The sequence below is a fragment of the Passer domesticus genome, chromosome 11, assembly GCF_036417665.1.
Source record: "Passer domesticus isolate bPasDom1 chromosome 11, bPasDom1.hap1, whole genome shotgun sequence".
Classification (NCBI taxonomy): Eukaryota; Metazoa; Chordata; class Aves; order Passeriformes; family Passeridae; genus Passer; species Passer domesticus.
In genome coordinates, this window is record NC_087484.1 from 32391986 (window position 1) to 32407479 (window position 15494).

Consider the following 15494-nt stretch of genomic DNA (forward strand, 5'->3'; position numbering starts at 1 on the left):
GAATGTTTGTTATTACAAATATTTGCAAAACATCTCATGAAAGCTGAAATACAATGAATTATCACACACAAAAAAATGCAAACAGCAACAATTCCAGCACGGGTTATAAATACTTCTGTATGCCTTTAAAGGTCTGGTAGCCATGAGGAAAGCCAGTCCCACCTAGAGTGGGGACTTCTAGTCTTCTCCCATTCTTACACTCCTTTTTCTGACTGATGATATGCCAGATTGCTGGATATCAAATCAACAGCATTCTTGTAACAAATCCAGCAATTTGTAACCTTTACTCAGGGCTCAAGGCAGTATCTGTCTTTAGCACCACGTCTTTTGTTCCAGGAGTACCACCTGTTACTTTAAGGCTCTGTTCAGGGATAACCAGTGACCTCCTTTTTGTGCTGAACCAGACATAACCATGTTGGGCACATAAACTATCACTTTTCTTTCCCATTTATTTTCAAGTATATTCTATCAATCAGGACCATGGTGGTTCCTGCTCTGAGGTGCACTGACCATGCCTTGAGTACATTTTTTAGTTATTTTTTGAGAAATACGCCCAAAATACCACAGGGTTTCTTCCTTCGTTCCCATTCTTTGAGCTAAATATGGGGCTACTGTGCAGGGCAAAGGCACTCATGGATGAACAGTGCAAAGGGTTCCATCAAATCTGGTAACTCCAGAGCAGGGGTTGTCATCAATAACCTTTAAAAGGTATGGAAAGGCTGTTGGACATTCGAGTCCAGTGTAACAACCTCCATGGATTCCTTTCATGGTTCATACAAAGGCTTTTCCAACAGTCCCTAACTGGGGCTCCATAATCAACACAAACCAGTCATTCCCAAAAAGGCACGCAGTTCTTTTACAGATCTGGGCTCTGGTGTTTGACAAATTACTTCCTCCCTTTGTGTCCCCAGACTACCCTGTCCTGTGAGTGTGGCAGCCAGGAGTGAGACATGGGTAGATATAGACATGGACTTCAAAACTAACACAAGATATCATTGAAAATGAACTTTGGATGGTAATACTCAACACATTTTAACCTACATGCTTTATTATTTCTCCCTGTAATGCCTGGACAACTTATAGCTAGCACTTATTTTTGGTGCCAGCTGACTGAAATCTGGAATGATCTTGGGTATGGGGGAAATGACAATAAAACCATCATAAATTGAATATAAAATGTTTTTCTACATGTGTCAATAACTTCAATGGCCACTTGCAGTCAGCACAAATGTCAGCCTAGAATTTTGCTCGGGGCCAGCACTGGCCTTTCCATGTCAGCTCCTCCTGCAGAGGCTGTGGGGGCCTGGGCATGCTGCTGGCTTGTTTCCTTTTAGGGGACTGGGATGAGGAAAGGTCGGGGGGTTTTGTCAAAGAGATGATGTTTGAGTGACCATGTACGTGCTGGAAGACTCACAGACTGAAGGGCCCAGGACAGGAGTGCCCAGTGCTGGGAGGGCTGCACCTTGCTGCCCTGGTGAGAGGTGTTAAGCTGCTCCTTCGCCTCCGAGAGAGCCAAGTGCAGCACTTTAGTGCAGAAACCCTTCACTAGGCCTGGTTTGCACAGCTGCAGCACCTGGGGTTGGTGGAGTGCCCCTTTCTGCACTTGGAAATGGGCTGAGTCAGTCATGGGCCAGGGCAGGGCATTCCCCACCTGTGCCCATTGTGAATTCCCTCTGCCCCGACTGTGACACGTCCCGCTCCTCAGTGACATCCCGCCCAGCCTGGAACATGGAACTCCCCGTTTCCAAGGACACGTGGCCATTGTCACCAGCACACGGCAGGACCGCTCAGACCCTTCGGCGGCTGCAGCCAGAGCGGAGGTGTCAGAGCGACAGCGAGTGTTGTTCCAGCTTTGGTGGTTCCAGCACTCGTTGTTCAAGAGGCCGATCCACACACTGAGTGGAGGTAATTATTTACAGTTCTGGGCAGAAAGGGGGGGCTCAGGGGCAAATTCACAAAGCCAGCACCACAAGAACCAGAGTGTCTTAGCATTTATACAATCGAGCAAAGAAAGGAATTAGTGTTCATTTACTGCAAGTCTCCTAGTTATTTTCATAATTAGTATTGTGTCTGCTGTTGGGTAATTTCCTCTCACTTCTCATGGTCAATAGTCTGCATGCTCAGTCTCCCCCTTATTCACAGTGAGGTTTCTGGAGTGGGTGGCCATGGTCTGCTCCTGCTGGAATGGCCTTTTACCCTGTCACAGCTGATGCAGCACAGTTGCTGTGTTGGCTTCATCAGTTTGTTCCTTTTCTCGGGGGTTCTACCAAATGTCCTTGTGCCCATAAATCCTGCATTCTTTGTGTCCACCATCAGAGGTGCATCCTTCTTCCCAAGCCTTGCTAACCTCCCCTGTGACTGAGGTCACTGAAGGCTGTCAAGCCCTACACCTCACCAAGGCAATTGAGCCAACAAGTAACCTGCCTTTCAAAGGCCGGGCCATCCCTTTGAGCTTGGTGGCTGCTTCTTGTTTCATGGGGGTAACCTTGGTTCTTCTTGATGAGTCTTGAAAGCCACCAAGGCCAAACATCCAGGAACACATTTTGCTAAGAAGGATTTTGCATTTTGCAGCCTTTGCAGCAGGATCAGTGTCTGTGGCAGCGGGAGCAGCCGAGGCAGAGCGGGATGGCGGAGCTGCAGGCCTGGGCAGGATCCAGCGTGTTCCGCAGGGCCCCAGCGCGCGCTGCATCCCGCAGGGCCCCCAGCAGCACTGCCGTGCCCGTCAGGGTGACCCAGAGGCCCCAGGACCAAGAGGTGAGGGGCAGCTGTGGGGCTCTGTGGGCTGGCAGCGGGTGGGGGCTTGGCCATGGTGTTGGTGTCAGGTGCTGCTGAGCCCGCGGGACCTGTTGGGCAGGGCTGGGGCCCCACGGCTGCTCCAGGGCCCCTTGGAGCAGCTGCCCGGGTGGGAGCCACTCACAGGGATGACCCGCAGGAGGTGCCAGAGGAAGTGGGAGGTTCTCTGGTGGATGTGGCACTCAGTGATGACACTGAGGAGGTGCCAGTGAAAGTCAAACGTTCTCCATGCTGGGACACTTGGGAAATTCATGCCTGGGCATGGCTCTTGGCCAAAATGCATGGATTTCTCATTGTTCCACGTTGTACTGCACTCACTAAACATGTCAGGGTAAAGGAAACTCTCTAACAGTATTTTCTAGTATTCGGAAGAGGTATTAGTATATTCCCAGCTGTGATGCCTAGTGGAGAACTCCAGCCACATGCACATCATTTTCAAAGCTTTTCCACTCTTTGATACAGTTTTAGCAAACATAGAAATTAACCTTAATTGGTTATAAATTACAATTCCACTAAGTAATATTCTATCTTCTGTTTCGTATTGATGTCTCCTTTCTCATGCTAATTAGTCCACATTTTCCAGTCCATTTATCATACCTTTTTAGATTTTATCTCAGCCAATTGTGCCTTCAGAATGAAGCAGTTGGATGGCAGCAGTTGTTTTTGTTAAAAAATGTACTTAGGCTGAAAAACATTTTAGAGATTTTTAAACTCTACTGGAATGTGACACTTTCTGTACTAAATGATGAGATCAGCCAAGTAACCCAAATTTGGTATATCTGATTTACCAAGGAGAAACTCTTTCCTCTTCACATCTGTGAAGAATTGCATCAAGAGCTGAGGAAAAGAGAAAGGGTTTTCATGCCTCTTGAGAGTCGAAATTCACCTCATGCAGATGAAATTCTTCTTGGAGCTGATTCTAGGATGTACTTCCATAGTGCCAGATAAATCCCAGTGTTGGGTCCTGCCCCGAATTCTTAATCTTTTTGTGAACCACTCTCACCTGGATTGTTAGCTGAGCACTGACCAGTTCAACTGTACTCAGGCACTTGATTTCAAGGGAAGCCTGTGCCTATAAATTCCAGCAATTGGGAAAGGATGACTTGCTACTTGAAGGCTTGGCTGCATTAGAGGCTAAGTGAGGGTCACTCTCTCAGGGCACTTTTGTAGCTGGCTGCTTTCAGAGGGAGAACTGTGTCAAAGCAGCCCTTTTGAGTGATGGGACAGCAAACCTTTGCAAGTGCAGCTCTTGTTTAAAATGAAGGGCCTTGTTAATCAGCAGTGATGATCTTCAGTAGGCTGAAGATTTTACAGAAAATTTCTTCTTCCTTTTAGCCAAATGCCAGCAAGGCGTCGCACAATGGAAGTGCACAGGATATCAAATTGTATAACCCACTTGGAGGTATGGCTGCCTTTCATATTTTGCTCAATGTCTGTAAGATTTTCACCTTGGCAATTCATTTTTGCAGCATATTCTTGGGACAGGGGATGTCTTGTGTTCAGAGCTCTCAGCTGGAGGTGGTTTGGCCTCAGGTCAGCCTTGCATTGTCTTCTCAGTGCATTCAGGCACTGGTTTGTTTTCTCCTGAGAAAGCCTGCCAGTCCTTCCTTGTTCCCATACTGCTTGATGGGCTGGAATTTGGAGCATGGAGGTCAAGGTTTGGACCACCTTATGCACTTAAATTCACAGTTGTGGTAGCTAATGTTTTGGATTTACAATTAGATTTTGGAGTACCTAGGCATAGTGCCTATCCATAAGAATTAATTGCAAATTGAAAGAAAAATGACTGTGAGGAAGTCGCATGGAGAATTTCCATAAAGTCATTGTGGAGAACCATGCTTGATTTAATTTTTTTTTGTCTTGGTCATTAATAAGTCAGTGTTGTCATATTACCGTGTTGGGTTCTTTTCAAGGAAATTGGAAGGAAGGCATTGGTGTCATCTTCCCAGTGGATTCCATCGCTTCCCACAAAGCACAATGTGCTTAGGGTCTGCCATTTGTTGTTAACCTGTTCTGAGTGCTGTTTCCCCAAGGAGCCTGGCTCCAGGCAGACACCAGGTGCACATTCTCCTTGCAGGCACTCAGTGGTGCTGCCTGCAGCAGTGAGCTGAGCCAGGTACAGCCAGCTGCCCTGAGAAAAACAGGCTCTCACCTGGCTGTGGCTGTGGTCACCTGCCTGCAGGGACATCCCTGCCCCTGCAAGTGCAGCTCTTGCTCTGCCTCAGCCTAGTGCAGAGCATTTTAAAGCAGCACCGTGGTGGCTTTTTGGAGAGACAACACTAAACTTCTGAATTTCTCATTCGGGACATTCTGTTTCACATGTGAATGAAGATTTGTGTGATTCTTGGTGGTGGTCTACTTAGATCCTAAGGGAATATTTAACATTCAGTAACTGGGGTCTGAGGACTGGCAGTAGTGAGACAATTGTGGAACTTGGGGCCACTTCTGCTTTGGGCTGGCACAGAGAATCTCAGGTGAGACAGCTCTGGTTGCTGAGAGGGTAGAGCGTGCCTTTGCAACATGTTCCATGCAGTATCAGTTTGGGACTGGTGTTTGTCACAGAATCAGAGAATATGTGATTTGGAAGGGATCCACAAGGACATGCAAGTGCAGCTCTGTCCCCAGGAATCCCACCAGGTGCCTGTGGACCTTGTCCAAATGCTTCATGAGCTCTGCTGGACTTGGTGCCATGAGCCCACTAAGGGAGCCTGTCCCAATGCTTGACCACCCTGTGGTGAAGAACTCTTACCTAATTTTCATCCTGATGCTTGGTTATGGTTTCAGGTAATTTTCATTAGAAGTCATTCAGGGGTATCATTTTGGGAGGTCTTTTGCTTGAATGCTGTGGGAAGTTTCTGTACCTACATCGGATTGAACTTCTCAAAACACTAGCAGTGCCCCCACTCAATAACTGGCATGTTTACCTTGTTCTAAGTAATTGAAGTGTGTGATGTTTGTGTCATTAGGTTTGCAGGCAAATATCAGAGAGGCATGGTCCAAGGAACAGGAAGTGGAGAAAGGTATTAAAAGTTTGACCTACATTGAAAGATTGAAGGAGCGTGTAAAGAAAGGTCAGTCTGTGTGTGTGTGATGGAAGAGACAAAGCTCCCGGATGTCTCACCAGGACTCAGAGAGTCTCCATCAGACATCAAGCACGAGTTCCTGGTTTCAAAGCAGTGCCTGGTGTGTCATATTCCCTCCCTCGACCTGCTGGCCACGCTCCCCCTGGTGCAGCCCAGCACATGGTTGCCTTTCTGGGCTGCCGGCACATGGTGCCAGCTCATGCCTGGCCTCTCATCCACCAGCACCTGCAAGTCCTCCCCACCTTCATCCCCAAGAGTGCCTCAGTGCCAGGGCATGTCCCAACCCCAAAGATGCAGCACTTGGCACTTGGCCTTGTTGAATCCTATGAGGTTCCCAGGGCCCCAGTTCCCAAGCTTGTCCTGGTCCCTCTGGATGGCATCCCATGCCTCTGGTGCTGGCAAACTTGCCAAGGGTGCATTTAATCCCACTGTCCGTATCATTCTTGACATAGCTCACTGCTTGAGCTTACAAACTGGGGAAATCATATAAAAGCACCATGCATAAAAGTAATTTTTCATAAATACCACCCCTCCAATATCATTCCTTTACCAGGTATTTTTAAGGATTGTTTCTGCCTAATGCTTTACTGTTTGGATTCTTAAAACTGATCTATAAATGCTGAACAAATAGAGTTTCATCAGACTCGGTACATCCTTTTGAATCAACTTCCTTGCCTTCTCCCAACCCCCATTTAACATCTCTTTTTGTGTTTTTCCTTTACTGAAGTGAAAATACCAGAGCTCAGGAGAGCCCCATGCAGCTCTCCAGATCTTGTGCCTGAGAGGAAGAGAACGATGCCCATGAACTCTGCCAAATTCTTCCAGAGACTTTCCAGGACTGTTTCCCAACGACCCATCAGAGACAGGGTGATTCATTTACTGGCTCTGAAGAATTACAAGAAGCCAGAGCTACTTTCCCACTTAGAGAGAGAGGGAGTTGTGGAAAAGGACAAGGAATCTCTTGGAAAGATCCTTCAGGAGGTGAGATCCTGGAGTCGCTGCCGGCAATGCTAACTCTCAGCTGTCTTACTTCAGGGTTTCAATTAGAAACTAATGAGAGGCTTGGGAAATGCTCCTGGTTCAGATTTTTCCATCAGCTTTACCCAGTTTCCCCCCAACAGCAAGTCCATGTGAAGAAAGAAAGAAACCTTCCAAACTTGGGAGGCATTGTTGTATTTTTCTAGAATGGCTGGCAATGATAAATTCTTTGTAATGTTCTTGCTTCTCATACCTTTTTTTAATCCTCTCTTTTCCTTGCACTCTTTAACTGCTTCATGGAGGAACTTCACAGGGTGAAACTCTCAAAAGGATGAAACACTTAGCTGAGGTCCTTAAAATATCCTGGGACAAATGTCATAGGAGAGAATTTTGGTAGCTGCCTAGGGCAGTATTTCACTTGAAGGGAGTTGGTGGCCACTCGATGGTACTTGGCTGCTGCTGGGATCTGTGGGGATTGCTTTCCAGGGGAGGGTGTTTCAGGCCAATCCTGCATGATAGAGATGGTTCCCAGCTTTTAGCACAGGGGTGCTTTGCTGTTGTGTGATCGAGTCTTCAACGTCCTTGGCACCTATTATTATTCTGTAACTTTTCCAGCTGTCCTTTTAGTTCCACTGGTATTTCATTATTTCTTTATAATTTCTACAATTTGCATTGATGGAAGGATTCAGTGGCTGTTTCCTTCCTTTTTCAACATTCCCCATCCATGTAGGCTGTTGCTGAATTATGCAAGCATTAAGTAGCATATCATGCAGCAATATTTCCTTTTTAGCTATGAAAGAAGGGATTATAGGATTTCAAAGCTCAACTCCTTAGAAGGTAAGAGGTGAAAAATTTTTCTCCTTTCCCTTTTCTTCTTGTTAATGTTTAAGGAGATTTTGAAGAAGTAGTTTCATGTTTGCAGTGTGAACTGCCTCAAGGTACTGGTTTGCATTCTGAAAGGGCTGTGTGAACAGCACTTCATCCTGAAAACTATTATTCACATTTTTCTTAACTTCACAGCAGGTGGCATTGTTTTTGGGTATAGATGACAAACCAGTAGGGTGAACTTGCTGAGCTCTTACACTCACAGCCTTCCTTCTCTTCCAACAGCCTTAGTTGTGCTTTTAAGAGGTGAATTCCTGATTCTGGGTATCTTGGTTACTTTTTAGCTGTTGAAGTGTAGCTCTAGGTAGGTTATGTCCTACAAGTGTTCCATAGGAAGCTGTAGTTTCCTTTGAGCAAGCACTTCAGAAAGAAAAGCAGTCCTGTTTGCAGAGACAAATGCCAGCATTCCATGGAGCTTCACGGGATGGTGAAAGCATGCCCCATTAGAGGCCCAGGCTGTGCTCTGCCATGGCAATGCAGCTGGGTCAAACAAGAGGGTAGCCAGTGTCCTCCTGAGGGTGGAAAAATATGGATTTGCCCATGGAGATGATGTTCTTCAGGTCTTACTCAAAAGAAAAGGAAACAGAAAAGAAAAGCCTGGCCTCTCCTTGTATTTCAAATGGTGAAGACTGAGAGCTGTGGCATAGGGGACTTTGACTCTCAAAGCTGTGTTAAAGACCAAAAAACCTGGATCCCTGCTGCAGGGAGAGGTTTTCATAGCATCCATTTCCTCCATGCTTGCAGCACTTTGGCATTTACTTACCTCCCAATTTCTAGCGCCCAAATGGACCACACCTCTTTAATATTGTTACCTCTTACATGTCAGCTGCTTTGTTCTTCACATTGAACAGAAGTTCAGGAAAACTGGTGAATGATTTTCTTTTCAGCTTTGCTTTAGCTTTGCAGTACCAGTTTTACATCTGTAGTCTGCCTTTAGGTGAAATGAACATTTATGTTTTAAATGTCTGTCCTTAGGTAGCCAACCTGGATGCAAATGAGAATTCTTTCAGCTTGAAGGAACATTTCTTTAAAGACATTCAGGAAGATTGGCCTGGCTACACTGAAAGAGATAGACAGACATTGGAGGTGACCCTTTCTCAGTAAGTTCAGTCAGGACAACAACCATTTCAAAAAGCCCTCTGGGAAATGAAGGTCTGTTTTCCCTGTGAGAAAAGAACGATGACTGTTGATAGTTTTGCTTTGTAACCTGAAATGTTGGACCATCCTTGCAGAAAACCAACTCCATCTCAGAATGCCACCAGCACCAGCCAGTCACCATCTCTGGGACCTTCTGAAGGAGATACTCCACGCAGAACTGCTCAGGTATTTTGTGAATTTTTTAAACATTCTCTACTATGAATGATGTTCTATCCCACTTGCTCCTGGTGTCCAAGCTGTGATATGAAGCAGTAGTGCTCTCTTTATATTGTATGAACCTGAGGCGTGTACTTCCAATGGGATTCCTGTATAGTTTTCCAGATGGCTGCAATGTCAAAGCCTGCAACAAGCTTGCACACGTGACTTGTTTCTCATGGTGCATGGGAAACTCTGCTAAGGACAAGATGTGGACATGTTTTTGGTACCTGGCTGTGTCTGTGCAGGGTTCTTGAAGATACGGCAGTTATAGTACTTAAAACATGCACGGACATGCCAGGGCTACTGTTTGAAGAGAAATCTTAGGGAAGTCTAGAATAAGGACAAATTCCCGTAGTGAGGCATTTGTAGGAAACTTGTTTTTCTGTCCTAAGCAGCATTTAGGCTCCCATTTTGATTCAGACTATCCCATGTGTGAGGAGAGGCCTCTCAATAATCAGGGAATACCTCAGACTTGTCAGGCTTAAAATCAGGACATGGTCTGTTTTCCTACCAATACAAGAGGGCAAGGCAAACCTTTTGAAAGAATCTTGGAAAACATTGTATGAAAAGGTTAGTTTCCTAAAGATTAAAAATACTCTTTAAATAGAGAAGGGAGGACACAGCTCTGTTTTTCCCTACTCTTTTCCCAGCCAGAGCAGGAAATGTTGCAGGGCCCAGCATCCTCTTATGTTCTGCCTCCTTGCCCACAGGATTTCTGTCAGCAGGCAGGCACGGAGCTGTGTCTGGCACTTCTGCTCTGAGCTGCTGATGTGCACGGACAGGAGCAGTGTTTGCTCGGTAGGGAAGAGGCTGTGATCCAAGGTTTCCTCTGGAGAACAGCAGGAATGAGACCTGCAGCCAGACTGGCGCTTCTCTCTGTTGTTATCATCTCTGTTCTGGACACGCTGCGATCGGCACTGCACCGGCGGCTCCTTGGGGCTGCTTTAGGGAATCGTGTGGGTGTGTGACAGCAAGAGCTGAGTGTTTTCCTGGTGTGTCTAAGGCGAAACAGGGAGCAAGATAAAACCAACCTGAGCTCCCCATTTTGGGGAAGCCTTTGATAGAGGTGCTGAAGGGAGTGGGGAGTGTCTTTGTCCCAAAGCCTTTGAGCTACAGACTAGGAGAAAGACTTGCTGAATACTGGGGTGAGAAAGTAGGGATGAAATAGAGAACATATTTAGCTGCAGCACTCCTTGTTTGACAGGCTGTTTTAGGTAAGAAAGGTGTGTTTTCAACCATTGCCAGTTCAGAAATGTTGCTCTTCCAGAATGGGAGCAAAACTAATCGGGATCATCTTTGCAGAAACGGCCTCTGGCTTTTGACTTTCTCAATCCTGTGATGGGCAAGAAGCAGAAAATTGACCAGGAGCCCAGTGATGTCCAGCCAGCAGCTGGTGGCCACTCTCCTTCTTTCTTGGACCTGCCTTCCACATCCTGTTCAATTTTGAAGCTGTCTCCAAGTGTCAGATTGATTTCCACTTCCACCCCTGAAAAACAACAGAAGAATAAGGTTCAGACACATTCTGGATTCCCAGTGTCTGCCAGGGTGCAGGGGAAGACTCCCAAGTCCGAGGGTGAGTAAACAGAATGAGACAGGGTAAAAAAATCCCATCCTTTGGATTTTTATGAAATGCTTGCCATGATCAAAGCCAAAGAGAAGAGAAGAGAGCTCAGGACCCAGGCAGAAAAGGAGTCGCACAATCCAAGTGCAAAGGGTATTAAACTGATGGACCCCTTTTAGATATGCTACAATTTCATTTTTTACTGGATATCTGTATGGTCTCTTAGTAATTTCCAGCCTCTCATCCACCAGCACCTGCAAGTCCTCCCCACCTTCATCCCCAGGCATGTTGCAGTGCCAGGGCATGTCCCAACCCCAACGATGCAGCACTTGGCACTTGGTCTCGTTGAACCACATGAGGTTCCCAGGGCCCCAGTTCCCAAGCTTGTCCTGGTCCCTCTGGATGGCATCCCATGCCTCTGGTGCTGGCAAACTTGCTGAGAGTGCACATATTCACACTGTCCATGCCATTCTTGACATAGCCAATGCTTGAGCTTACAAACTGGGGAAATCATATAAAAGCACCATCCCTAAAAAGAAGTTTTCATTAAAACATCTCGTCCAGTATCACTCCTTTACCAGGCATTTTACTGCCTGTTTCTTTTTGAATTCTTTTGGATTTGTAAATGCCCAGCCAATAGAGGTTCAACATTCTTGGTGCACCCTTTTGAATCAACTACCTTGCCTTCTGCAAACCTGCAATTTGAACTCTTAGTTTCTGGTTTGCCCTCACTTTAGGAGAAGAAGCAGAGGTCAGAGGAGCCCAACAGAACAATCCATGTCCTGTGCCTGGGAAGAAGAGGATGGTGCCTGTGAGACTTGCAGACATCGACTGGAGCGGCTGCGCTGCTGTTTACGGCCGACCCTACAGGGACAGGGTGATTCATCTGCTTGCTCTGAGGGATTACAAGGAGCCAGAGTTACTTGCTTGGCTGCAGAGAGATGGAGTCAGGCCAAAGGACAAAGACTCCCTTGGAAAGATCCTTCAGCAGGTGAGATCATGGAGCTTGTGCCAGCAATTCTTCCATCATGCTGTTCTGCTGTTCATAATTTTACTACTTCCTCACCTGTTCAGATTAGAGACTTTTCCAATACTCCTTCAATATAAGTTCCACTGGTATTTCTTCCTGATAGGCTTTCATCAGAAGCACACCCATGGAAAGATTCAGTAGCTCCTTCTTTCCCTTTTAAATATTCCCCATGCACCTAGGCTGTTGCTGAATTATGCAAGCATTATTATATTAAATAGGATTATTTCTTCTTTAGCTAAGAAAAAGAGCTTTGGAACCATGGCAAAGGACTCAAATTCAACATACAGTTGATACATAAGTGGATACAGTTTCAGTTGTTCCCAGGGTGACTTGTAGGAACTCATTCCCTGAACCTGCAAAGTTTGTTGCTGTGTTTGCCCAGGGCAGTGGCAGGGCTTTTTCACCTGAAGACATTCACAACATAATGAGAGCCATGTTCTGCCATCCCAGCTGAAGTAGCTCCTTTAATTTCTGTAGTTTGCATATAGGTGTAATGAAGATTTGTTTTTCCGAACCTCTGCCTGTAGGTAGCCAACCTGAATGCAAAGGAGAATTCCTTCAGTCTGAAGGAACATCTATTTCAAACCCTTCAGACTGATTGGCCTGGCTACAGTAAAATTGAGAGAGAGAATTTGAAATTAATACTTTCTAGGTAAGTTTAGTCTTTTGGGGAAGGAAAAGAGCCTTTTCAGAAAAAAAAGCCCTGGGAAATGAAGCCTAGATTCTTAGAATATGCTGCAGAGGCAGCAGAGGCCCATCAGGGTCATGGAATCCAACTCCTGGCCCTGCACAGACACCACGAGAATCACACCCTGTGCCCAAGAGAGTTGTCCAAATCCTTCTTGAGCCTTTGCTGCAGTGACCACTGGCCTGGGGAGCCTGTTGCAGTGCTCAAGCACCCTCTGGGCCATGAATGTTTTCCTGATGTCCTGCCTAAAGCCCCCTCAACTTTACTTCATGTTTTTCCCTTGAGTCCTGACACTGAAGGTCTGTTTTCCCTGCAAGGAAAGAACTATGACAGTTGATATTTAGGCTTTGTAACATGAACTCTTGGACCATCCATACAGAAAATCAGCTCCATCTCAGAACACCACCAGCAGCAGCCAAGCAACGTCTCCAAGGCCTTCTGAGAGAGATGCTCCAGCAAGACCTGCTCAGGTATTTTGTGCATTTTTAATATTCTGCATTGTACAGTAAATTTTAGCAGACTTGCTGGTGATGTAGAAGCTGTGATGGGAATATGCAGGATCAGGCCTGGGCATGTTTTGCCACACACTGCTGTGACCTCAAGGTTGTGATAAGAAGAGAGGATCCAGCAAGGGTGGAGCAGCATTGTCCTGATCCAACTTTCTGCTCTGCCTGGAGACTTGAGCTCAGCCCCCACCCTCAACTCAATCCTTGGAGAAGGGCTCAAAGGCCTGGCTCTGCCTGTGTGACAGAACTGCATGAAAAATCTCCTGTGCATAAGAGGCTGCACCAGGCTGGGGCAGATGGGGCCCTCTTGCTCTCTTCTCCCTCTGTCTCTCTGTCACTCTCATTGTTGACCCCAGCTCTGCACTATCCACATGGCTGGACAAAACACAGCACCTACAGAATGGTGCTATTCCCTCACTCCCTCCTCTGCCTTAATTTCTCTCCTCCCTCCCTCTGCCTGGGCACAGCACGGCTGTCCTGTTCTACTCCATCCCCGGCCCTGAGGTTTGCTGTGCCTGTGGGGAGCTTGTGGCCGTGTGTTGTGGCTCGTGAGGCAGCACCTTTGAGAAGCTCCTTGGGAGGAGCTGAGAGATGACTGAAGGGCTCTGAGCAACAGCAAGGGCTCGTTGGTAACCACTTGTGAAACTCTCTTGTAGAAGTTTAAAGGCTTGTTAGCCAACAGCTTTTGAGTCTGCGGAGTGGGTGAGCCTGCTGGATTTAAGACAGCTGTACCTAAATGCACAAGAGTTTCTGGACATGTGACTGGTGTCTGTGTTCATCCTGATGAGAATTCACAACCAACCATCCCATCCTGTACTCATGGGTTGTAATAGTGAAGCATTAATCTTGTTTTTAACACATAAAACTCCAAAACAGCCAGGTTCCTCTGTAATAAATTGTGTGGGTGTTTGATAGCAAAAGCTGAGTCTTTTCCTGGTGTGTGCAAGCAGTAATTGGGACCTAGACAAAACTTACCTGGCATCCCCATTTTGGGGAGGCTTGAGCTGCTGAAGGGAGTGTCTACTTCCCAAAGCCTTTTAGCAGCAGACTTGGAGAAGGACTTGCTAAGTGCTAAGATGAGAAAGTAGGAATGCAGCAGAGCAGATATTTACCTGCAGGTCTTCCAGGTCTGACAGTTATTTTTAATTAAAAATGGTGCATTTTAAAACTTTGCCAATTTACAGATGCTGCTTTTTTAGAATTGAGAGCAAAACCTGATTGTGATCATAGAAGAATGAATTATTTTCCTGTTGTTGCAGAAACGGCCTCAGGCTTCTGGCTTTGTCAGTTCTGTGAGGAGCAAGAAGCAGAGAACTGAGCAGTAGCCCAGTTACATCCAGGCAGCAGCTGGTGGCCGCTCTTCTTCCTGGGTGCTGGCTTCCCATTCTACAGGGATGTCAAAGCCAGCACCCTGCCTCCAAGTCTGGGCTCCATTCCCCTGCACCCTTTAAGTTAAAAAAAAGACAAATATTGGAGTTCTAGAATGCCAGCACTTGTGTAGAGGACTGCCTTATCCAAAAAGATGTGAAGAGAACTGGGGAGGCTGAAGCAGTAGTGTCCCTTGGATTTCAATGAAGGTATTAATGTGCTGCTTTTCCCAACTCCAGTGTGGACAATGATGGAGTAAAATTTGATTATTAAGAGAAGCCTCTGTCCAAATTTTGGTGCAACCAAAACCATATTTCAGAGTTAATACTACAGATGTTGTTTACAAGTAAATGTGAACTAGGGAGATAGAAAGGTAAAGGAGGAGATGGGCCAGGTGGGGGGAAGTGCAGAGATGAACACCAAGGTAGGTTAGACTCGGACGGGCCCTCCCTTCCTGCAGTGCAGCTGCACAGGCTCAGCTGCAGCAGTGCTGCTGCATCCCCTCATGGCATTTGCAGGAGACGAGGGAGAAGTGTGTGTGTGGTATAAAGCCCTGGAAATTGCTCGCAGCTTGTGTCGGGGCAGTGATGTTGGCAGGGGCAGCCAGGCCTCCTGCAGCTCTGGGGCTCTGGGGCAGCTGCGGCCTTTGGAGCAGCGTGGCAGGGCCCCGGCTCACACTGGATACAGCCAGGGATGCTCCGTGCCAGGCTGAGGGCAGGGCTGGCCCTGCAGGGCAGCAGTGCAGTGAGGCCCGTGCCAGGGCTCTTGCCAGCAAATGTCACTGGGCAGAAGCCAGTAGTGCAGGCTACTGCTTCACTGGTGCCTCCCAAAATGTGGAAAGGTATCTGTAGTTTTCTTTTCAAAGGTGTTCAACACACCAGTCAGGTGTATCTGGCCTGGGATGCATCCCTAGCACAAGTTGTTGTCTGTCCTACTACTGAATTTCAACTTGTTAGCAATTTACTGCTTGTCAATATTAATCTCAGGGTGCTTTGAAATGTTCATTTCCATGTGGAGGGAGACTTTGTCATCCCAAACAATCCAGGTCTTCAGGCCCAGAGGATCAGAAGCATTGGTGTGAGAGTGCTGGCAAGTGGCATCTATTATTCTCATTGCCACTTCATCTTGGATTTGTATCATCAGCTTGATAAACCTCACACCTGGAATGAGGACAGTTTGACTCCCACCGGTTGCTTTAAGCATTAATGAGTTTTGCCTTCCTTAGGAGCTGATGTGCTTTGGGTTT

General features: G+C 46.7%; 1 protein-coding gene across 1 annotated transcript; it reads left to right on the top strand.

Annotated features, from left to right (window-relative positions):
- Positions 1-2713: 2713 nt before the first annotated feature.
- On the top strand, positions 2714-14823 carry LOC135278327 (RNA polymerase II elongation factor ELL2-like). Its single transcript, XM_064384884.1, has 11 exons — positions 2714-2754; positions 4129-4195; positions 5760-5864; positions 6604-6857; positions 8715-8839; positions 8972-9062; positions 10398-10668; positions 11394-11647; positions 12214-12338; positions 12754-12844; positions 14140-14823. The coding sequence occupies exons 4-11, from the start codon at positions 6672-6674 to the stop codon at positions 14203-14205; spliced, it is 1209 nt and encodes a 402-aa protein (XP_064240954.1). The 5' UTR covers positions 2714-2754; positions 4129-4195; positions 5760-5864; positions 6604-6671; the 3' UTR covers positions 14206-14823.
- The last annotated feature ends 671 nt before the right edge of the window (positions 14824-15494 follow it).

Excerpts from the sequence above, each read along its gene's own strand:
- LOC135278327 (XM_064384884.1), top strand. The coding sequence starts at position 6,672 with ATGCCCATGAACTCTGCCAAATTCTTCCAGAGACTTTCCAGGACTGTT. Across the intron at positions 11,648-12,213 it reads TTGGAAAGATCCTTCAGCAG|GTAGCCAACCTGAATGCAAA; the intron begins GTGAGATCATGG and ends CTCTGCCTGTAG. Across the intron at positions 12,339-12,753 it reads TTGAAATTAATACTTTCTAG|AAAATCAGCTCCATCTCAGA; the intron begins GTAAGTTTAGTC and ends CCATCCATACAG.